Below are 24,851 nucleotides of genomic sequence, written 5' to 3'. Positions count from 1 at the left end.
TAGAGTTTTCATATGGATTAGGGGATAAAATACAAGACATAAATATTCAATGAAGCAGTAAACAGTACAAGATAAAATACAGGTAACTGCTTACTGATGGGGTATCATCTCTAAGTACAGAGAAACTCAGAGGAGATAGAAATTAAAAAGGGCTGAAATGATCAATGCAGGCTTGAGGCATAGTAAATATTTTGGCTGGAAAAGGACAGAGGGAGGGAAGGTGTTAAAAACCGTGGAACAGCATGGGCAAAGATACCACATTAGGAATAAACATGATGTGTTATGGGGCCAGTAAAGAGATCAATTTCTCAAGAATCAGGTATGTCTAGAGAACAAGGGGAAATGCAGAAGATAAGTAAAGAGGAGCCAAGGCAAAAAAAGAGGCTAGATTCATATCAAAAAGGTATGGGATTAGATAAGAAACAGGGCTGAACAAAACGTAGAGAACTTGGGATCCTCCATAGACTGCTGGTGGGGATGTAAACTGGTGCAGCCACACTGGAAAAAATGTTTGGCAGTTCCTTAAAAAGTTAAACATAGAGTTATCATTTGACCCAACAAATCTACTCGTGTATGTATGTGTGTGTGTGTGTGTGTGTGTGTGTGTGTGTGTGTACATACCTAGGAGAAATAAAAATTTATGTCCACACAAACCTTTGTACATAAATGTTCATAGCAACATTACTCATAACAACCAAAGGTGAGAACAACCCAAATGTTCATCAGTTGGGTAAATGGATAAATAAAATGTGGTATATCCACACAGTGGGATACTATTTTGCTGTAAAAAGGAATGAAGTACTGATACATGTTATAATATGGAAGAAGCAGCCAGTCACAAAAGATCATATGTTTTATGATTTTATTTATGTGAAATATCCAGGAAAGTCCAAATGTACAGAAGCAGAAAGTAGATCAGTGTTTGTCTAAGACTGGGGCTTTGGGGGCCTAGGGAGTGACAGTTAAAGGGTATGCAGTTGCTTTTTAATGTGGTGAAAATGTTCTAAAATTGATTGTGGTTATGGTTGCATAACTGTGAATATATTAAAAACCACTTAATTGTATACTTTAAATGACTGAATTGTATAGCATGTGAATTACATCTTATAAAGCTGTTACAAAAAGGAAGGCATGGAAAAGGACTTTAAAAATCCAAATATGACTTAATTAGTGAAACTGACATTTGTAGTTGACAGGAACCTTGATAACAAGGTAGCCTCTAGGATACTTGGTGTAGTGAGTTGAGTAATGAGACATGGCAAGTCCAACTTCAGATGTGGCAGGGAGATAAAGGGTAGGCAGGAGGGAAGACATGGCAATGTAAACATCTTATCTGGAAAAGGAAGCACCTCAGAATCTTTGTGGCTAGGAATTTTGTACCTACACTTCATTAGACCAAACTTTTCTAAAGCAGGAACTGTGTTATTTCTTTCTGTATCTCCAGTGGTTTGTAGAGGGCCTAGATTTTAGTGGATATTCAAACTATGTCTTTTGAGTGCATGATTAATAGAATAGATATTAAACCTGTAGGTATCCAGCATGACTATGTGGACAAGTGGTGCCCATGAGGAGGTTTTTATCAGTCTGAGGATAAATGAGAAAAATAAGGTCAATAAGGCATCTGTATTAGCTGAAAGAAGTAGGCAGAAAATCAATAAAAATATAAGAGACTTAAAAGACTTGGACAGTACTATCAACCAACTTGATCTAATTGATATTTACAGAACAGTCATCCCAACAACAGAATATACATTCCTTTCAAGAACACAAAATATTTATCAAGATAAATCATATTCGGGATTATAAAGCAAGTTTTAATAAATTTAAAAATATTAATATCAAACAGAGTATGTTGACTCCAATGGAATTAAATTAAAAACAAATCACAGAAAAATGTTTGGAAAAATCACCGGAAACTTGGAAACCAAATAACACACTTCTAAACCTGAGGGCCAAAGAAGAAATCAAAAGGAAAGTTGGAAGGTATTTTAAACTGAATTAAAATGAAAACACAGCATATCAAAATTTGAGGGATGCAGCTAATATAATATTTACAGTGAAATTTAGAGCACTAAATGTCTATATTATAAGAAAGGTTTTTAAATCAATGACTTCAGTTTCCAAATGAGTAACTAGAAAAAGGAGAGAAAATTAAACTAGAATAAATCAGAAGAAAGGAAATGACAGAGATCAGAGTAGAAATAAATGAAATAGACAACAAAAATATAGAGAAAAATCACTAAAGTCAAAAGCTGATTCTTTGAGAAGATTAATAAAGTTGATGAATCTCTAGTCAGACTGATCAGAAAAAAGAGAGAAGATGCATATTTACAGTATGATAAATTAGAGAAGTGACATCACTATAGATGCTGCAGGCATTATAATGATAGTCTGAGAACATCATAAACAATATTACAAATAAAGTTATGCCAATAAATTTGACGATGTGGACAAAGTCTTTGAAAGACAAACTATCAAAGCTGACTCATATATACATAAATAGCATTCTATCCATTAAATAATTTGAATTTGCAGTTCAAAATTTTCCCACAGGCCATGCACAGTGGCTCATGCCTGTAATCCCAGCACTTTGGGAGGCCGAGGTGGGTGGATCACTTGAGGCCAGGAGTTAGAGACCAGCCTGGTCAACATGGTGAAACCTCATCTCTACTAAACATACAAAAATTAGCTGGTGGTGGTGGCTCATGCCTGTAATCCCAGCTACTCGGGAGGCTGAGGCAGAAGCATCTCTTGAACCTGGGAGGCAGAGGTTGCAGTGAGCCAAGATCACGCAACTTTACTCCATCCTGGGTGACAGAGCGAGACTCCATCTCAAAACAAAACAAAACAAAAAAATCCCACAAAGAAAACCAACTAAAGGTGGCTTCACTGATGAGTTCTACCAAAGATTTAAGGAAGAATTCATACAAATTCTACAAAAGTCTTATAGAATATCAAAAAAGGAGTCAATATTGCCAAACTCATTCTGAGGTCATCATTACTCAGACACCAAAACCAGGCAAAGATATTACAAGAAAATAAAACTATAGATCAATAGTCCTCATGAACATAGAAGCAAAATTTCTTAACCAAATTTGAGTAAATTAAACACACAAATATATGTACAAAAAGGAATATACATTATGACCAAGTAGGATTAATCCCAGGAACGAAAGATTGGTTTGACATTCAACTACATTAATATACTACAAAAGAAAAACCACATGCTTTTCTGAATAGATACAGAAAAAGTACTGATAACATCCAACCTCCATTCCTGATAAAAACTCTCGGCAATATAGGAATAAAAGGGAACTTCCTCAACTCTGTAAAGGGCATCTGTGAATGTGAGCATCATACTTAGTGGTGAAAGACTGAACGCTTTCCCCCTGAGATCAGATGCAGACAGCAATATCTGTTTTCACTGTATCTACACAAGATTATACTGGAAGTTCTAACCAGTTCAGTTGGACTGAATTAGGCTAAGTAAGACTGAAAATATGATCTAAATTCTAAACCCAAACAAACAAAAACAAGCAACCAAATAAAAAGGCCAAAATAATTTTTTTGAAGTTGCTTCTTTTCTTCTTTTAGGCATATTCATTAGTACAAATTAGGCTAATAAATTTTTCCTGATAAAGATTCTTAGGGGGCCTACATCAGTTAAAAATATAAGAATAATTTAAAATTTAATGGTTTCTGGATCTTTGTACCTCAAAAACCCTGTTTATAGTCTTAAAATCTTACCAAAACATGTTTTCTTTCATGTAATTTACTTTGTTGATAATGCAGAGCTAAGTTTCAGCCCCAGTTTATGAAGTCAGCATTACTGTGGTTTGTTGTGTGAGAGTTTTCTGACCACTTCTCTGAGATCACTGATCTCCCTTATCTGTACCTGTCTCTAGGTACTGTGTCACTGTCCTCTCAGGAGTTATTTTTGTCCCATTTTCTTTCTTTATTCATTTGTTTATTCAACAAGTATTTATTGAAGAACCACTACTGGCCAAGCAGGCACTGTTTTAGAAAGAAGAAATGCAATAATATTCAAGATAGACAAAGAGATGTTTAATAGACTCCAACCTGATTGATTGTGTCCACTCTCAATTATTTGCACACTATACTTTCTCTTTGTGTAAGGACCGAGGTGTCAGGACAATTGGCGAACACCCAGGGTTCAAGGTAGTGGACCAGTGTCTTCACTTGGAGACCACTGGCTGATCTGGCAGCCTCTCAGGAGCTAGAAGGCATGTGGTGCTCAGAAGGCAAAACTGGTTCTTTTAGCAACTCCTATGGCCTCTTTGGGGGAACAGATCACCTGGAGCAGATGTGGCTTTCTTACTAGCTAGATATATTACTTTAGGAAAATCATTCCGACTTCTCTGGGTCTTACCTTCCTCACCTATGAAAGAATAATACTCAAGAATATTTACCGAACATAGTATATAGGCACTACCCTAAGCACTCTGTGTATATTAACTAACATTATCCTCATAATAAACTTATAAGTTTCATGATCTCTATTTCTCAGGTGAGAGAGAAAAGTGAGGCACAAGGACACTAAGTGACTGCCCGAGGTCATAAAGCAATTAGGTGGCCATTAAAATTTAAACAAACTCAGTCTGGCTTGAGATTCCAAACAGTTAACCATTACACTATACTACCTACTTACATGCAGGAGTGAAATTAGACATCTATTAAGTTATCTATCTCTAGTTACAACAGGTTAACTGGTACAAATGTAGGTTGAGAAAATGGACATATTTTAAAAATGAAATGGTAGAGATGTGTAATGCTTGTGGCAACATGAGGGGCCATAATTGGGAAAATGGTCTAACCTGAATGACATCCTGATCTCCATGCATAGCCAGGACTTCCCTACCTGGGGACTTTCTATTATTTTTTTCATCAACTTTTTTGAGGTATAATTTATATACACTCATTTTAAGTGTATAGTTCTGAGTTTGGGCAAATGTATATGCTTGGTAACTACCACTGCCACCATCCCAAAAGGTTCTGTGGTGTCCCTTCCCTTAAAGTCAGCCTCTACCCACTCGCAGCCTTAGGCCACCAATGATCTGCTTTCTTTCTGTCAGTAGAGACAGAATGTCGCATAAATGAAATCATACACTATGTACTATTTTTTTAAGTCTATATTCTTTTGCTTAGCAGGACATTTTGTGACTCTTCCTCCAAGGAGTACAGTAGATCCTTCTCCATATCCACAAATCCTATCTACTCTTCAAGACTCATCTCCAATGATTTTTTTTTTCCTTACTTCAAATCCTAACCTGAATTGTATTGTAATATGCCCTCACAGCAGGTATACAAATAAAATCACATAAGTGTGGAATGTTTTCTACTCAAAATTTGTATGTTATCCACTTATAATCAATCAATTATTATGCTTACCAAGTCATATCTCTAAGTCACCTCTTTAAACATCTTTAATATTTCTTTTGGCAGGTTGACTTGCAATTTTTGCATTTGGGCGTTTTATTTTCTGCATAGTATCTTGCCTTTAATTCACATAACAGGGAAGATGGAGATGAAAACCATTTCACTCTTAAGAGCAACGACAGGGAATCTTTAAATTGATAATCATTGATCCACAAAAAAGTAACATAAGTTAAAAGATAATTTAGATATCTGCACGAGAGAGAACACTCTTTTTCTTATTTATTTATTTATTTATTTATTTATTTATTTATTTATTTATTTTGAGACGGAGTCTTGCTATGTTGCTCAGGCTGGAGTGCAGTGGTGTGATCTTGGCTCACTGCAACCTCTGCCTCCTAGGTTCAAGTGATTCTCCTGCTTCAGCTTCCCAAGCAGCTGGGACTACAGGTGCATGCCACCACACTCAGCTAATTTTTTTGTAGTTTTAGTAGAGACGGGGTTTCACCATGTTACCCAGGCTGGTCTTGAACTCCTGACCTTGTGATCCAACCACCTTGGCCTCCCAAAGTGTTGAGACTGTAGGTGTGAGCCACCGCACCTGGCCTCTTTTGCTTTTAAAAATGTTTTAAAAAGGAACTGACAGTTCCTTTTAAAATGAAATATAAAATTTTACTTGAGATTATTATCCAATATAATATGTTTCCAAATTATTTATTTTATTTGGGGAGTAATATGAGGGAAAAGAATAAATGAAGGGGAAGAGAAATAAAAAAAGCTAGTAGAAAGATCTGAACATAGGAGAACTGCTTGAACCTGGGAGATGGAGGTTGCAGTGAGCCGAGATCACGCCACTTCACTCCAGCCTGGGTGACAGAGCAAGACTCTGCCTCAAAAAAGCAAACAATCAACAAATAAAAAGATCTGAACATAGAACATAGCATACAGACACAAAGAGACTTACAGGTTCACAAAGAAAACACCACCAAGAAAGACACATAGATCTCACAGAGGGGCAAATACAGGACACGCATGCACTTCGAAGCTAACATATTCTTTTATGCCATAATATTCCCATCTTGTGGTATTTTAGGGTATTTCCCCTAAAAGATTTTAAAGTCAAATGGTTGCTCATTATCAGCATAAATGGGAATCACCTCTTGGCACACATTCTTAGTTGCGTCAATTGAATTAAGCTGAATGCTAGAGATTAGAAATCCCCCGCCGGTCTAGGACTTCCAGCTCTTACACAGATAATGAGGGCCAGGTCACACAGGTAATGAACTTGATGCTTCTTGCCCAATTCCTGTGGTAAGAGCATGGGGGAAGATGCAGGCCCAATTCCCTTCTCTAATCCCAGCCATGTTTTTTTATCTCCCTTCCATCTTCTCTGGCTGTCCCCACAATTTATCCCCCATTCCCCAACTTCCAGCAGTACCAGCAATTCCTAGAAAGATCAGCTCCATCTGACTTCCATCCTCACCATGGCTGCATGCCTGTTTTTTGACTAGTGAGTATTGGTGTGAGGTGCAGGAGAGTATGAAGCACACCTTGTGCATGACCATCCTGAGAGAAGAAAGAAGGTGATTTCGTACTTACATGATGTTCCATTCAAACTTGATGGTGGGGATGTGACCAAAGCTTGTCCAAACAGAGCCTAGAATACCTTGGCCACAGTGATTGATTCAAGAACAGGTTGTTGGCTCAAACAGTTCCCTGCAAGGGCCTCTAGGTAGTGCTGACAGGTGAAATCAACTAGACTGCTATTCACTCCTTCATTCTATGAATATTCCGGCATCAGGCATTCTGCACATACAGATGAACAATACAGGCATGGTTCCTGATCTTAGGAAGCTTAGAGTACAGCAAAGGAGTAGTGAAGAGAGAGCTGAGAAGGGATGTGAGGAGGGCTTGAGGGTCTCCAAGAAGAGGTCAGAAGGCAAGTGTGGGTTGTATGCTCATAAATCACCTGCTAGTGCTACTTTGGAGGCATATGAGTTGATTGATATATATATTTTTTGAGGAGAGAGAAAGGAAAAAAAATTGTGATTGACCCTTATAACCAGAATTTTAACTAATAAGTGTCTACTTCAGTCAACTGAAGAGATGTGGAAGCTTAAGCTGGGTATATAAACATCAAAAATGAGGAAGCAAGAATAATCAGAAAGTGTGTTGTGGGAATATGATTTGAAAAGACTTCCAGGGGAAAGTAGATTTGGAAAACAATTTAAATGTTCATGGTGGAAAATGACAGGAAAGATAAAAATTGATGGCCCTTCTGGTGTGGGCTATGGCCTATGCAAAGATGCTGTGCCAAAAACTAATGAGTGATTTGTGAGGAGGTGTCACGCAGGTTGGCTTACAGGGTAAGAACTGAGAGAAGCCAGACATGGAGTTCTAGCTGGACACTTGGATTAGATTATAGGTGATAAATTTCCATATAGGCCTTAATATTGAGAATGAATAATTGCTAGTTGATTTCCTGATGAAGATATAGGTCTTAATAATGAGAATTAATAATTGCTAGTTCATCCCCTGGCCAAGATCTCAAATTCTGGAATGCCCGCCCAACAACCTGGGTTCCTGAGGCTCAAAGGAGATCCACACCAAGCACTCAAGACATTTTGGCCAATATCCCATGTTATTCCTCCCTAGAGTTCTGATCCCATTTTCCCATCTGTGCTCTCTTCTGGGGGGATTTTGCCAGACCATGTAAGCGTCAGGAGAACATATCTTTACCTGGGCCATGGTTGGGTGAAGTGTCTGTGTAGTGGACATTTTGAATGTTGGCTGCTTTGCTTCTATTTCTTCCTCCTTTTGATAATGGCATCCTGACTTCCCCCTGGAGATTCGCTCCCCCCTTACTCTAAGTGTATGTAGTCTGGAGGACTGCTAGCATTAGGGATGGATCCATTACCTAGGAATGGTCAATAAATGTGGTTTCTGGAACTTTTACAGGATATCTTGGGAAGTAAGGAGATCCTAGCTTCAAGCTGCTACAGAGGCTGAAAATTGCTAACCCTGGGGAATGAAGAACAGAAAGATGAGATGAAAATACCTAGCTGTACCTGGAACACTTCTGAGATTTTTAGTAACATGACCCACTACATTTCCTCTTTTTTTGTTTATGCCAATTTGGTTAGGGCTTTCTATTACACAACTAAAAGTCCCAGTTGTGACTGTTGTCTGTCATGGCTTTTTTTTTCTCTCACAGGTCCAAGCTCTGGTCTTGACTATCTGAATTTTATTTCCTTATCTGGAAGAGGAGCCATTGAAGGGTAGAACTGCCAAGTTTCCCCCTTGAAACCTGTTTTTCCTTCAACCCTACCCTTGTCTTGAAGTTTTTTCGAGTTGGGGTCCTCCTTGCACTGGACATGAAAGGTAAGAAAGAAAAGACGATAGTATCAACCACCTAAAAGATTGTCCCCTTACTCCTCCTACTTAAAACCCTACACCTTAGCATCATCACTCCTGAAGACTTTAGAGTTTCTGACCTTTATTATGGCACCTCTATCTTGACAGGGTAGGGGTTCCATGTGAAGAAGGAAGCTCTGAGTACCCCACAGAAGTTAGAAATTTTAGCCAACAGTGATGGTTGGGTGAGAGGTTCCCATAAAAGAAGGGCTGAGAACTTGTAGATTCTGACTCATTCGACCAACTTAGACAGTCACTCCTTGTCTTTCATGAGAATCTCTACAGTGACTGATACAAGTTGTATGCTTTTTGCTTCTTGGTATCCTTCCCAAAGGGTTTGTGGTGGTTGGGTTCTGTATACAAAGCTGTTTTAGTTATCATTTTTATCTAAATGATGGATTAATTAGAGGTGTACTGAAAGTCTACTATAATAATCATACATCTGTTTAGAGTTTGAAAGTTTACAAATTGCTTTTACATATATCATGTCATTTAATGTCACGAACCTAAGTCAAAAGAACCTTGAGTGGAAAGTAAGCTAGACATTAAGTCTGTGTCACAGATGGAGACACTGTGACTTACAGCCGTGGTTTGCCTGAGATCACACAGCTAGGAAATGGGGGCACTGGAGGATGGGACATTCCATTCAAATTCAGGAGTCCCCGCCCTCTCCACTGTCATGCAGTCTCTCTGATAGGTCAGTTTGGAACTAAGGAAAATACAAAAGGAGTGTAAAACATGGTCTGATTGAAAAAATAAGGCACATATGCAAGACCCAAACAGCTATTTAGGATATAAGCTCTTGAAATGAAAAAGATTATGATGTCTGTCCTGTGTGTAATTCAAAAATACAAAACAAGGCTAAACAAGTGTGGGAACTCCTCTGAAGTTCTGATTTTTCCTACGATAACGACTTCAGTACTTCTTTTTGAAACATTCAATATCAAATCTTTTTACAAAGAGTTTTTGTTTTCTGTGCCTTTGATTTGCTTTTGTCCTCAGTTGCACTTAGCTGACCTGCTGGGTGGCTTGGTATAGGCTGTCGTAATGTAATGGCAAAAGTGGTGGCTGAACACAATAATACTAGCTTTATGCCACTTAGTATATGGAATGTAATAGGTACTCAAAAGATACTTTACTCACAAGGGAACAATATTGATAATTTAGACATTAGAAAAATACCCCACTCATTGCTAAATCTGTTCTGGGATATTTGAAAACTTTTAGGGACCATACTTTAGTTATTCTGAACCACTGGACTAAAGAACAGTTGACTCAAGGCTTTAAATAGATAATCAAATTACTATCAATTTTGCTCAAATCAGTTGCTCAAGGTTTAAAAAAAGTACTTTGAATCCAACACTCCATTTAGTGGCCTCATTTAAATATTGCCCTTTTCAAATAACCACTATTTTTCTTGCCTGGAGTAGAAGCCCAACTCTGCTTTATTATACAGCAAATTGCTATATAAGTGAAGGACGCACCTGCCACGCCTCAACTTTCTTGATGTCTGCACAGGAGCCGTTGGTGAAGAGCCCTCTCCCAGGTAAGCAGGTATATATATCCTGCAAGGCATGGGCAATGGAGTAGACTGCTAAGTACACATTGTAGGATATCCGTAAATGCGTGTAATCTATGTAAGGGGTCTCAACACTGCTGATGTTCTCATCCCCTGTACAGAGGGGTCGGAAGGCTGTCGAACTGTTGCTAAACCTGCCTCCACTTTCTTCGTGACCTCTCAGAAAGGTGTCCACAGGTAAAGGTCCTTTGGCACCTTCTTGGAGGTGGCAGTTAAATGTTTCTTCCCAAAACTCCTTGGCAAAACCATTGTGGACAGACTTCCTGGGATGGACTTTCTTCAGGAATTCCCGAAAGCCTGGGATCTGCCCAGCCTTCAGAGCAAATCCAATGGTGCCTCCAACCACGTGGAAGTACTCGGGCATGGCGATCAGGGAGGAGCTGGCCCAGGCCTCACTGGCCAGCCAGATCTTGCCTGTGATATTGCGCCGGACAATCTCCTTGATGAGGGGCTCAAGGTCTGGGCCACTGGAGAAAACCACGATGACTTTGGCCGTGGAATTTTGAATCACCTCCACCACATGCTGGATCTCTTCCTCATCAGAGTACTGGGAGATAAGTTCACTGAAGTCAATGCAGATGTCCCTTTCCTCAGCTTCCTCTCGGAACTTCTCAATCCCTGGCCGCCCATAGTCGTCATCAGCTGCAATTGTGCCCACCCAGTTCCAGCGGAAATACTCAATGATGTCTGCCATGGCAGTGGCCTGGTGCTCATCATTGGGGATGGTTCGGAGGAAGGACTTGAATTGATTCTTGTTGCTGAGGAGTCTGCTGGAGGAGGCGTAACTGACCTGGAGAGAACCAAGAACATGGTGAATGAGTGAGTGAGTGAGTGAGTGAGGAGGGGCTGAGTGAGCCTCCAGGCTGTTATGGAGGTGGCTTTCTGAGCATGCCTTGGTCTCATTTATCAACTATGCTGTTCACTGTGTACAGGATGAAAGAAAGCGTAAGGAAAAGCAGCATCTGCTCCACTCCAGCGTGAGCACTTAAGCACCTCTCAGTCTATGAGGGAGCATCCCAATTCCCAATAGATGGTTCTTCACAATGCTACCTTCAAAACTGGGTCTGGCCGTAAAATCAACCCAACAATAGTGGGATGAGCTTAGCCTTTCAAGAAGAGTCTTTATGCACCATTTCCTGTTTCCTCTAACCTCCTCTGTGCTGCCTCATTGGTTATAGTATATCCATGTACACTACTTTTGCCTGTTGTGCTCAGCTTCTGATCTGAACAGTTTAACTTCCCTTTACTGCAATAAACACTTTGTCCATAATCTGCCTCTGGAACGAATCAGGTTCCCCATGGATTATAAACTTAAGGCTCTTCAGAGGAGTCCCCGGGAATTCCCTTTTCTTATTCTACCTAATTTCTTTCTTCCCATCCTCTGGTTATTCCTCCTCCTCCCTCTCCTCCACACACCCCAGTACTTTAGAAAAAAGTAACCTTAATTGCAGTCATTTCTGAGAACTGTTTCTTTTAGGCTCAATTAGACCATTAGGCTCAATCCCCCTGCATCACAATAACAATGACGTGTGTAATTAAATATCATCAGAAAAACCTCCCTTCCTCTCCATCCCTCTATTGTTGGATTGATTTTATGACCAGACCCACTTTTGAAGGTAGCATTGTGAAGAATCTTCCATTGGGAAGCACCTTCTAGAGCCCTTTCCTTTATTCATTTATAGGTGATGACTGAGCCTGCTTGACAGGCTTTTGATGTGGGTCTCGAAAATCTTAGAGGCTAAACAGGAACCCTGGAGAAGCTGTCTTGACATGTTTGCACTCTCTAAGACATAGCCACTTCTGCATCTGAGCAAGGGTGTGGACTACCAGGGGAAGAAAGTCTTGCCCTCGACGTTAAGAGATCGTTGCTTGAAGAAGTAGCCAAATACCATGTAAAGCATTAGTTAGTGCAGAGCTTTCCCACTTCTTTTCACATTATGGCAACACAAGGAGCAAATGGAAGAAGCTGATCAACCCTGGTGGGAGTGCTCTGACCACTCAGGCCCCACCTGGCCACCCCAAAGTTTGAGGGGATCCACATCTTTGATGAGGCCAGCTTCAGCTCACTTGCAGCACTCTGTGTCATCAAGGCTCACCACTTAGGAAGTTCCAAGTTATGGGAACATTTTTTCTGAAGAACGAAACATTTTAACACAAATAGAATTTCTTCTAGGAAATGAAGTAGCTTAATACCTTGTGTTCTCTAGTTTTTCCAGAGAGATTTTGAACTTCTTAAGAAAACAAGTCAAAGGTATTTGGGAGAATGCCTTTTTAATATCTCTCACCAATTAAAACAATTAATTTTCCATGTCCAATATTTTAAAATAAAATTTTCCAAAGCGTTTCTTCTTATCAATGGATAGTTTCTACATTAGAAACATAAAAGGTGTTGGTCTGTGAAAAAATGAGGCCAACTTGACTAAAAAGCAAGTATGATTGTTTTCTGACAAGTGCTTTTATTTTAGAAGCTTTAGTATAAAATTCATTATTTTTTCCTTTATCAGAATAAGGTATTCTCGAAATACAACAGAACTTCATGAGGCAGGTGGTTAAATTAAATAATTTGTTTAGATGTTACTGTTTTCAGAGAATTCTGTTAGCAGACCCAAACGATAGGCCTCTGAATCAGATTTTTGCAAACACAAAACCTACCGTTTAAAAAAATCCATTCACGGTGGCTCAAGCCTGTAATCCCAGCACTTTGGGAGGCCGAGATGGGCGGATCACGAGGTCAGGAGATCGAGACCATCCTGGCTAACACGGTGAAACCCCATCTCTGCTAAAAATTACAAAAAACTAGCCGAGCAAGGTGGCGGGTGCCTGTAGTCCCAGCTACTCGGGAGGCTGAGGCAGGAGAATGGCGTGAACCCGGGAGGCGGAGCTTGCAGTGAGCCGAGATCTGGCCACTGCACTCCAGCCTGGGTGACAGAGCAAGACTCCGTCTCAAAAAAAAAAAAAAAAAAAAAAAAAAAAAAAAAAAACAAAAAAAAAAAACAAAAAAAAATCCATTCATTATTGCTTGCTTCTTGATTTTTTTGAAAAACAGGTCAAAAGGGCTTTAATGGAATAAAAAAATTAAAAACAATAATATTCCTCATGGATATGTTCTCTTAAGGAATATATTTATAATGTTTCCCAAGTTTTTAAAAGCAACTCTAAAGTGGGGTAAATACCATTTTGTGTCCCAACCCCCCCAAAAAACTCTCAGAAACACACAAAACTTTTTTTATTGTAAGAGGGGAGAATTTCATGAATGATTCAGAAAACTGTTCCAACCGCAATTTGTCTAGCTGGTCTGCCTGTTCCATCCACTTGGTGGCGTGGCTGGCATACAAAATACCCCTGGGTTCATGACCCCACCCGGCAGGGCAGTGGCTCCCAGCCCAGCTGCACATTAGAATCACTTGTGGAGTGTTAAAACCTCCTGACACCCAGGCTGTATCTCAGCTCAATTAAAGCTTGTTCTTTGGGGAGTGGGACTTAGGCACCAATATCTTTAAAGCTCCCTAAGTGATTCCAATAGGTAGCCATGGCAGACATGGCAGAGAACCCCTACTGTAGATAGACTTATGTTGGTTTGATTGATAATCAAAGGACTTTTATAATTCAAATTCAACTTAACCTTATCTTTCATCCAAACCACAAAGAATTAACACCCCCCTGCCCCCTGCCACATTCCATGTTCTTTCTTTACTTGACATCTTAGCCTGTTGGCTATGGGGTAACAATAACTTACTTTAACTGTGTATCTAAATTTGAATATACGCAGCACGTTTACTGATACAGGCTTTGTCAGATCACTTTGGCACAAAAGTTACAAAGCCAGGGCTTCCCCATGGGAAATACCTTTAATTCCCTGAAGTAAGGATTCCGCAAATAATGACAAAACTACCTCTTGTCTCATGTATATAAAGAGATAATGGCAATCACCAAAAAAAACCCAAAAAACAAGAAAAAACAATGGAGCCCTCCCAACATAGAAATGTAAATTTATCAAAGGTACTCTTACAAATTTTAAATATTAAGCATTCAAAAAAATAAATTTAAGGTGTAGTTTATAATTTAATTTCAAACTTAATGTAAGGATGCATCACAATTGAGCTAATTCTCCCACCCACAGACATTTAGGTTGTTTCCATTTTTTCACTATTATAAAATGATGTCATAGATTCATAAATATTAAACTGAAAAATGCTTTGCTCTATAGTGTTAAGAAGGAAAATGCCAGGTTATAAAATGGCATTTCACATTTGTTATCTTTTTTTGGTGAAAAAATATACCATTGAATGTTTATTAAAGCACTTACTTCAATAAACTGTTAGTATATGAAAATGCAACCATCTCTCCACATAGGCTGAGTTCCTGCTAAGTGGAGACTGCTTATACATATATACTGAATAAATATTTGTTGAATGAAATAGAATTTTCTCCATTTCTGGAATATGCAACACAATGATTAAGTTCCTGTATTGTGAGAAAATATGCTCTGCTTCCCTCTGAGCTAAAGTTTCAACTAGACAGTAGAGAAGCAGAGACTTTTCAGGAAATGGAATTAGGGACAGATATTTTGAATTTGAGAGGTGGGATTTACCTCATATGCTCTGATTCCTTTTAGTAAAAGCAGAAGGAAAAAAAGCATTTACTAAAGGAATAGAGTGGGAAATAAATAATTGAATGCCTCTTTTTTAAAAAAGACACAGTTTTATGCAAGATACATTTAAAAGAATTTTGGAAGAGTAGTGAAGGAATCATTGACACTGTGGACACTGGAATTTCAGAAATCCAAATGGTCATGATACAGCATATCAACTAAATCATAGGTCTTTTGTGCCAGAGATAAGAAAATAGCAAACTGTATGGATATTGGGCATGGCACCCCCAAGTCTGCTTCTTCTGATCCTGCTCCCAGTGCCCCATCTGAGAAGGCGTGAGTACCTGGGGAATGTAGAAGAGCCCCAGCAGATTTGCCACTGCCGTGGAGACGCCTGAGCCAGTTGCTCCCACCACAGCAATCGTAGAGGGAATGTGCTCTGAGCAGTTGCAGAACTCATCAAGGTTCAAAGAATCAATTTTGTTTTGAGCAACAAAACTCAGGGTGGCTTCCAAGGCCTTAGAAACGGTGTTGCAAGTGTCAAATATCCTGTATCCCAGCGTCAAGTTGGGAAGAAGGGCTGGGCTGCTGTTTATCTCCTCTATGGCAAATATCATAGCCTGTAACCAGCGAAACCCACGGAAATTATACCTGGAAGAAAGAAGAAGTGGAAGAAAATGGGAAGCTTTCTAGTCAACGACTTAAAGACCGGGCAAAGCTGGGTTTGAATCATGGAACTGTTACTACTCTCTGGCTTCATGGCATGCTCTGTACAGAGCCCTCTCTGTTAAAATGGGGATGACATGGCCGGGCGTGGTGGCTCACGCCTGTAATTCCGGCACTTCGGGAGGCCGAGGCAGTTGGATCACTTGAGGTCAGGAGTTCGAAACCATCCTGGCCAACATGGCAAAACCCTGTCTCCATTAAAAATACAAAAATTAGCCAGGCGTGGTGGTGGGTGCCTGTAATCCCAGCTACATGGGAGCCTGAGGCAGGAGAATCACTTGAATCTGGGAGATGGAGGTTGCAGTGAGCTGAGACTGTGCCACTGCACTCCAGCCTGGGTGACAGCATGAGACTCCACCTCAAAAATAAATAAATAAATAAATAAATAAATAAAAATAAAAGGAGGATGACACTTGCCTCACAGGGTGACTGTGAAGATGATGACATAAGATAATTATGCAAAATCTTCAGCACGGTGCCTCACACAGAGACAGAGAGCAATAATGACAATAATAAAAAGAAAAAGAAAAATGAAAGATTGCTATTTGTAGTTCATTGAATAATTTGTATCTGTCTTCTCCAGTAATGAATTTGAAGTAGCTAATGTGAGGCACTTAAATAAAAGCAATATGTAGATGTACAAGAAAAAGACGAGGGTAAACATAAATAGATTAGGATATTAATATGTGGGTGCCTAAAAATAACCTCAGATCAGATTTGCAGAGTCATAAGTTTAGACTATGACATTCCTGAAGGTCAAGGGGAAAGGGCCATGAATGATCTCATTTTTGTAAACAAATAACAAACCTATGAAAGCCATACACAGACCGTGGTTATTCTGGGCTGTACCACAGTGGTCATGTCTGGGTGGTGGAATGCTTAGTTTTAAAATTACGTGCTTTTGGTTTATTTATACTTTATGTCTAAAAAAATGAACATGCATTGCTTTTCAAAGAAGAACATTTTAAATAAAAATCAAACAAGTTAACAAGAGAAATAGGGTCAGAGACATAGTTTTCACTTCCCCAGCACTTTGCTCAGCGTGAGGGCTCAGGAAATGTGCTGAATCAGTGTAATTGTGTCTAGAGGAAAAAACAACTCGCCAGGTTCTTTCTTTATATTGTGAGTTTCACTACTTGAACTCAGTGACGGTGACAGGAGGTGAGATATACGATCTTTTGTACTCCATTGTATTGTTAGGTTCCCTAATCTCTTGGTCTAACTTTTAATGTGATGTTTTCTGTTTACCATTTTCTTTATGTTTCCTTCATGTATTTCTTTTTTTTTTTTTTTTGAGACGGAGTCTCGCTCTGTCGCCCAGGCTGGAGTGCAGTGGCCGGATCTCAGCTCACTGCAAGCTCCGCCTCCGGGTTTACGCCATTCTCCTGCCTCAGCCTCCCGAGTAGCTGGGACTACAGGTGCCCGCCACCTCGCCCGGCTAGTTTTTTGTATTTTTTTCAGTAGAGACGGGGTTTCACTGTGTTAGCCAGGATGGTCTCGATCTCCTGACCTCGTGATCCACCCGTCTCGGCCTCCCAAAGGGCTGGGACTACAGGCTTGAGCCACCGCGCCCGGCCCATGTATTTCTTTAACTATTTGTTTTAAACCTACAAAGTTATTATGAAATATTACAGATTTTTTTTACATTAAACAACTATGCTGCTAAGCTAATTTTATTATCTTTAACATAATTTGAAAATATATATTATTTTAGGGCAAGCCTTTTGCTTGATCTTAGGTCTGTATACACAAGGCACATGTACAGCTCTGTGCAGCGGGGTGCAACAGAATCTTTGTCCACATGGGTTATGTGAAGGATGCCATCAGCATCAGTGCAATTCTGCACTTAGATTTCCTGCATTCATAAGAAAAATATGAAAATATTATCAATTTACTAGCTCTCATTAGAACATGAACAGAAATCTAGTTTTCTTGGAACAATTCTAGTTTTCATTTTCATTTTCCAGCTATTGGGAAGAGCAAGGAAAAGTGTTGGATCCCTTTGGGAAGTTGCAAGTCTCTCTAGAAGATTGGTCCAGATTTGGAGCACAGTCACAGTCTCCAGTGTAGATCAGGGGAGGTCGTATACAGTCCGCTGTATTCTGCAGAAGTCAGATCCTATTTTAAAGAGACGTGCTTCACCCTGGAGACTATATTCTAAAAGGGTCACAGTAAATTAGGGGGCATCAGATGGAGGACAAGCAGGATGGTGATGGATCTGGAAAGCATATCATGGAGAAAATGACCGTAAAACAGACTATGTGGCTTGGAGAAGAAAATATTTGATGAGACATTAGCTCTCTTCAAGTGGCTGCAGAGAGAATCCATTGAGAGAGTTAGATGCATTCTGGCTTGGTGCGGTGGGATGAGGGGTGGGGAGGGTGGCAACCTTCCTATGCAAAAGACTTTCTAATGGCAGTAGTTCCAAAATGCTATGGACTACATTTTACAGTTTGAAGATGCCTGGGTCATGCTGACTACTGTGGTTTCTTTCAATTTAAATGCCTAAAAAAAAAAAAAAAAAAAAAAAAAGAAAGAAAGAAAAAGAAAGAAAGAAAGGAAAAGAGTGAGGCAGCCAGCACTCAGGTATTATTATCCATTGGAGCATGTAAGGTCAATGGGGGATTTTACTACTCAGGTTTGCAAGACCTGCAATAAATTTCCTTCTAGGTACTTAGTCTTCCATTAAGCAACACTGCTGTCAGGTGAATGATGATAATTTGGTCACCAAATGACCACCAGGTGCTTTAACAGGCCATGCATGGATTTTCTACTTAACATAATTGACATTTTATTTAAAAAGAAGTCTTCAAAGAAAAAAAAAAGGCAGGTTGTGGGGGCAATAAGCTTCAGCATGATTACCAATCAATCTCTATCCTTGAAAAGACAGGACAAAGTTATTTGGTGCAGCTTTTCTCCAACCACTCAGAAGAGAAAAGACTGGCAGATTAGGCCCCTCTTCTTACCTGATACATTCCACAGACTCCGGCCTTGATTTGAGATCTTGATCTTTAGCTGCTACTCCAAAATGAATAGGAAAGAGCCCGCCAAGTATAATGTCTCCTTTCTTTTGGGCTCGCTGGTCGGGCCCATAGGCAGAGGTGTGCCAGGTGAGTGCCAAGAGGACCCAGAAGCAGCAATAAAATGCCATGGTTCTGCCTTCTCTCCAGGGCGAGGGACAAGACAGCTAGGAGTTTGGAGGCTCCCAGAAGTTTTCTCCCTTGGAGCAGTTCACTCCCTGCAGTGGGGACACATGTCTACAGAGTGATTAATAAAAGAATAGAAGAAGTGGTGTTTGAATCTCCATTTCTGCCTTCTTCATTGCAGACTTGTAAGGTGGGTGGTCCTTGAGTCTTTGGAAGCCACATCATGTAGAGGCCTCCTGTGATGCCTTTAAAAGAAAAGAAAGACAAAATGGATTCAGCTAAACCTAAATCCCATCTTGTTATGACTACTACAACCGAGGTGGCTCAGAATTTCCATTTAGAGGGGTCTAGGGGTGGTAGATTGAAAAGGCCTGGCTTGGAGTCACATTTTTATAGCACTTACGTAAAATACAGGAAACTTCAATTGCCCATATTGGGGAAGAACTGTGTTAGGTTATGAAAGGTCAAATTTTAAAGAGGCCATTGATAACCTAAGACCTCCACTGGTGCTGATGCTGGATTTTAATCCATTCATTTTCCTGTGTGAATGAGGCATACATTTGGCCTATTAGTAGCAGCAGCCCCTTTTGTTATAATAACATTAGTGATATTTTATTCAGCATGTAAGTTCTTATAGAAAATATAGGATGAAGCCGAGTACAATGGCTCATGCTTATAATCCCAGCACTTTGGGAAGCTGAGGCAGGTGGATAACCTGAGGTCAGGAGTTCAAGACCAGCTTAACCAACACCCTATCTCACTCACCCTGTGAGTCAATTACCAATTACAGGTTGATGGGGCTAAGTATCCAGCCTGCCTTGAGGTTCAGGGCCAAGCACTGGACTGCCAACTGGACACTGCCACATGAATGTTCCACAGATTCTTTGAATTTAACAGGTCCTAAACTCACCTCCCTACCGAACTTGTTTCTCCTTCACTGTTTTCTATTTTAGAAGATTACACGCCATCCACAGAGACACAAAATAAGGAGCCATCTTTTCTTCTTTCTGTTCTCATAATTGTCCTTCATATTTAAACAACCCCCAAGCCCTATAGATTCTACTTCCTAAACCTCTCTGGAATCCATTTACTCCTCACCATTTCCAAGACTATTTTCAGTCCACCATCATTTTTTTTTCTTTTTCTTTTTCCCTCTCCTCTCCTTTCCTCTCCTCTCTTCTCCTCCCTTCCCTCCCCTCCCTCCCTCCCTCCCTCCCTCCCTCCTTTCCTCCCTCCCTCCCTCCCTCCCTCCCTTCCTTCCTTCCTTCCTTCCTTCCTTCCTTCCTTCCTTCCTTCCTTCCTTCCTTCCTTCCTTCCTTCCCTTTCTGTCTTTCAGAATCTGGCTCTGTCGCCCATGCTGGAATGCAGTGGCGCCATCACAGCTCACTACAACCTCAACCTCCCTGACTCAAGCAGTCCTCTCACCTCTGCCTCTTAAGTGGCTGGGACTACAAACACATGTTATCCACACCTGGCTGATTTTTAATTTTTTCTTTTGTAGAGATGGGGTCTCACTCTGTTGCCCACAGCTGGCCTTGAACTCCTGGGCTCAAGTGATCCTCCCACCTTGGCCTCTCAAAATGCTAGGGTTGCAGGTGTGAGCCACCACGCCTAGCCCTGCTATCATTTTTAACCAGATTTCTGCAACTCTTTCTTAACTGGCATTCCCATCTCCAGTTTTGCTCTTCTGCAATTTGCAAATCTTTGGATGCCACAGGACAAGTGCTTTGGAGCACAGGCTCTGGAGTTAAACCTGGCTTTGAATCATAGTTCCACTTTCTAATATGACTTTGGGCAAGTCAATTAATGTCTGTGATCTAAACAAAACAATGCATGGAGAGCCAGCCATTAGCACAATGTAACTAGTAAACTCATAGAAAATACTGGCTTTAATGAATACCCTTCCACTCTTGTCAGTTTTCTCTTTGAATGTCACACTTCAACCTCGCTGAACTTCTTTCAGTTCCTCAAGGACATCAGGCTTTTAAAATGCTCAGACCTCACACTTGCTGTTCCCCTCCTTGGTCCCTCTGGCCTAAACTTGGCCTGGAAAACATCTACTTATCTTTCAGCTTCAGATGTCCATAATTGTGGGGTGTGTCTGGGTGAACTGTAGGCCTTCAGGTGAATGAGGAAAAGAGCTCCTTCTGGGGCGCACACAGCTTTGAGTCAAGGTGCACAGCTTTAGTGGAACACAGGCTGGATTTCAGCCCACATTAACCCCTCAGTTGTGCAGTGAGCAATTTGCAAGGCTCTTGAAGGAGGCCTTCCCTGAACCCTTAGGTGAGGGAGGTCCACCTATAAGAACATAGTCTCTTATATAAATCTTGGATCTTGAGCTTCCCTCTTGGAAGGTTCATCACACTTTATTATAGTTATGTTCATAAATGTCTGATTCCAGAGCCCAATCTCTTAATCGTTGTCATATGGTGCCTCTTGGTCCTTAGGAATTCTACCTTCTCCTCCAACAGCATTCCTAGCAGAGTGTGCTGGGCCTCAGGTGGAAGGACCACCCCAGCAGACACTCAGTTTTAATGGAATCTCCTCTTGTAATGTCTGAACATCCATGACCACCCCAGTTTTCTGACCCTAGTCCTGCTTTTAGATTTTTGGCTTCATTACTTGGACCCTGGACATATGTTCACTCATACATTTAATAAGTACCTGTACTGGGAATATAAAGGTGACAAACACATGCATGTTTACATCGTTAGGAGCTCCCAGTCCAGGGGGTAGGCATGCTGGTCTAAATGATCAGAATTTACCTTAACACTCAGAAGTGAAAAAAAGTAACATTTTTTCTAAATTTAACTTTGCCCTCCAGCACTTAGTACAGTGTCTAAAATAGGAAATGCTGAATAAATGTTTGTCAAATAAAAGCATTAAAAAAGAAAGTACTTTGGAAAGAGAAACTAGCATTTATTGATCCAGGCATTGTACCAGGTCCCTTAAACATTCTATGTATTTTAAACTTCACAACAATTTTGTAATGAGGGTAATACCAAGTCCACTTTCTAGATGCGGAAATAGATTCTTTGTATATTCAGCTTACTCGAGTGAGCAGTTTTGGCACTTGACTTAAGAATGCCTTAAGAACTCAGAATTTTAAGGAGTCCCGTGGACTGAATTAGGTAGGAGAGGGAACATTATAACTGGCTAAGGTTAGTCACTGAGACCTGTTAAATTTTTCCTGTAAAATATTAACTACTTGGAGAAGTTTATTAACTTAATTAGTTCATTGAACAGAAAATTCATGGCAAGAAGGAATAAAGGAAGGAGAGATTTGGGGTCAATTTGCAGCAGTTAACTCTCTCAGTCTAATGTATGCTTCAAACCACCCTTTTGAGTCCAGTTGCCAGGGTTGAATTTGCTTTCAAAGCTAAGGGTCATTCTAGATCCACCATCTCCCTCTCCTTCAACATCCAGTCTCCTGGTCCTGTGATTCTGCCATTGCTTCCCTCTCTGCCTTCTCCTACACACCCCTGTGGCCAGTACCTTTGTCCAGGCTCCCATCACCTTTCACCTTCCATGTTGTAAAAACTTTATTTTCTTTGTACTTGACTCCTGGTTGCCCCTCATCCCTTCTCCCCACTTCCTCTGTTCTGTTGCACGGAGGTGGATATGACAGCTGGAGACCATCTTGAACAAGGAGCTACCACCTAGGGAATGATGGTGCCATGAACTAAGCATTTCATAGTGCAGAACCTAAATATTGAACTATTCCTGGACTTTTGCCTGACAGAGAAAAAAGGCTTCTGACTGGTTTAAACTGCTGTTATTATATATATATTTTTCTTACTGTAGTTATCTCCAACAGTATCTAGCAAAGAATCACAAATAAACTCATTTGTTCTCCTTACTATACGTTTATTCCATTTAAATCATATATAATCATGCTTGCCCTCCTGCAAATGAGTATTACAAAGCTGAAGCTAATATTTGTTCTTTCTCTCAATGGCAGATACATCTTGGAAGAAGAAATGACCCGTGCACCAGGTGGTTTTATGTTTAGAAGGTTCTTGACATCAGGAGGAGTGTTTCAGTATGGACAGATAATGGCTTACTAGGCTCTTCAGCCAAGGATCGGAGATGGAAGATGAGGGCAGACTGGTCAATGTGTTCCATGGGTTCATGAAGTTACAAATTCATGCAATGATTTACTCATTCAAAAACCATTTATTGAGCTCTCTATGTGCTAGATACTAGGGAGTGCAAGACACTAGGGAAAGAAAGTTGAAATTTTTGCCTTCAAGGTGCTCATAGTTTAAAAAGAGACAGAAAGGTGTATTATAAGGACGGTGATCTAAATGCTATAAAGAGGCATGGATTAAGTTTTGAGGGAGCACAGAACAAAGAGTGATATTCTCTGTCTGGTGTTTGCTGGGGAAGAGAATTAAGTCAAGACAGGGACCAGAAACTTCATGAGGCCAAGGCCTCTCTCTTTTCTTCACCATTGCTGCCTAGCACCCAGCACAGCACCTGGCACAAATGATTCACAAATATTTGTTGAATAAATGTATGAAGTGTGCCCAGTAAAGAACAGAGGCTGGTTGGGCAATTCCTGGACAGGACAGGGAAGGGGTCACCCCACAAGACTGATGGTTCCTGTAGGCAGAGGCTTCTCCATGATCACAGCTGCATCCTCAGCATCAAACAAAGAACCTGGTACTAAATGGATGCTCTAAAAATGTCTGCTGAACTTGCTGTTCAAAGAGTAGGTATGTGGCTAATCCAAGTTCCGCAGTCAAGACAAGTTAACAGAGGATAGCAAAACAACGTTAGGAGTGAACACTACCACATTTCAATTTTCTTTCAAATAAAAACCACCCCTACTCTCACCTCTTGCCTCAACATTTCTGGAAATTGTGAATCTCTAGAGCAGAATGATTTTGCTCACATTTCAAATAGAGAAAACGTAGGCGCAGACCTTCTGAACATAAAATCACTCAGTAAATTAAAGGCACAGTAAGCTCAAAGGCTACTACTTCTGAATTCCTAGATGGCAGAAAAAAAATGCTAGGTTGCCTAGGAAAAAGATAGTTATAAGACCAAATTTGATTTCCAATAGAATTTATCTTTGTAAGGTGAGTACACTGCTATGTCTCTGGTTTATTGTACTGTAATCTTTGCCCTCTTTCATCACAATGATCATAAAGATACTAACAGTAAGGTTTAAAGCCACTATTGCAGAAAGGTGAAATGTGTATGTTTTAATGAGGGTGAACAGGAAAAAAAAACCTGAAAAAGTTTAATCAATAATCACCGAACTCATGTGCCTGGCTGTGGTTGCAGCTTCCTTTACCTCTTGCTGAAGAGACATCCACAAGATGGGTTTCTATACACAGCTGGTGCACATTTGCCAAAGAATTAGGGACATCTTACCTGCCATCATTAATACGGCCATCCCTAGTTCTATATCAGACTTCATTCCTTCTGTACCAAAGCAAGGCACATCTTGTTTTAAAATGAGGGCCCTCTTTCAGCGCTGGGGGAAACACAAATTGCCCGGTCACCCTTGGCTGCCTCCCGCAAGCCCAAGCCCGGCTTCTGCTGTCTGCCTGCCAGCTGTACACAGTTTTGCCCTCCATCTCCCTGACAACAGGTGTGACTTTTGGGGAGTCCATGCCTCATTTAGTTCTGGTAATGGCTTAATTGAGTTGGAAAAATGCAAAGACAGGAGCATAACGAACAGCAGCTGAGCTGGGTTCTTGTGAGTCATTGGAAAAAGCTATCAGGGAAGGGAGGGAAAAGGATGAACAAGAGTGGTGAGGAGCAGCACAGGGCACAGAGCAAAGTGGGGAGGCAGAAGCCTAGACAAAGCAAAGAAAGGCTATAAATAGAGGAAGCTGACATGCATTAATGCTGCATCCTGAGCTCCTTGAAGACAGGACCAGGTCTGTCCCATCCACGGCCTGGAACATGGAGGGGCTCCATGATGATGGTTGAGTGGATGCATACTTGTGTGTACTGTGTGCAACATAACAAACTCTGTGTCCATCAT

At 40.5% G+C, this 24,851-nt stretch overlaps 1 protein-coding gene across 1 annotated transcript in view; it reads right to left on the bottom strand.

The window, feature by feature from the left end:
* CASR (calcium sensing receptor) overlaps positions 1–19,085 on the bottom strand; it is a 33,888-nt gene extending 14,803 nt beyond the window's left edge. The window contains exons 1-3 of the mRNA XM_073009618.1: positions 18,671–19,085; positions 15,323–15,629; positions 10,293–11,177 (exon numbers count right to left, since the gene is read on the bottom strand). Coding sequence (XP_072865719.1) covers positions 10,293–11,177; positions 15,323–15,629; positions 18,671–18,855 — 1,377 coding nt within the window. The 5' untranslated portion in view covers positions 18,856–19,085. The remainder of the gene's footprint in view (positions 1–10,292; positions 11,178–15,322; positions 15,630–18,670) is intronic.
* Positions 19,086–24,851: the final 5,766 nt, after the last annotated feature.

The sequence above is a fragment of the Chlorocebus sabaeus genome, chromosome 22, assembly GCF_047675955.1.
Source record: "Chlorocebus sabaeus isolate Y175 chromosome 22, mChlSab1.0.hap1, whole genome shotgun sequence".
NCBI classification, from domain to species: Eukaryota; Metazoa; Chordata; class Mammalia; order Primates; family Cercopithecidae; genus Chlorocebus; species Chlorocebus sabaeus.
This window is presented reverse-complemented; position numbering and strand designations above follow the sequence as displayed.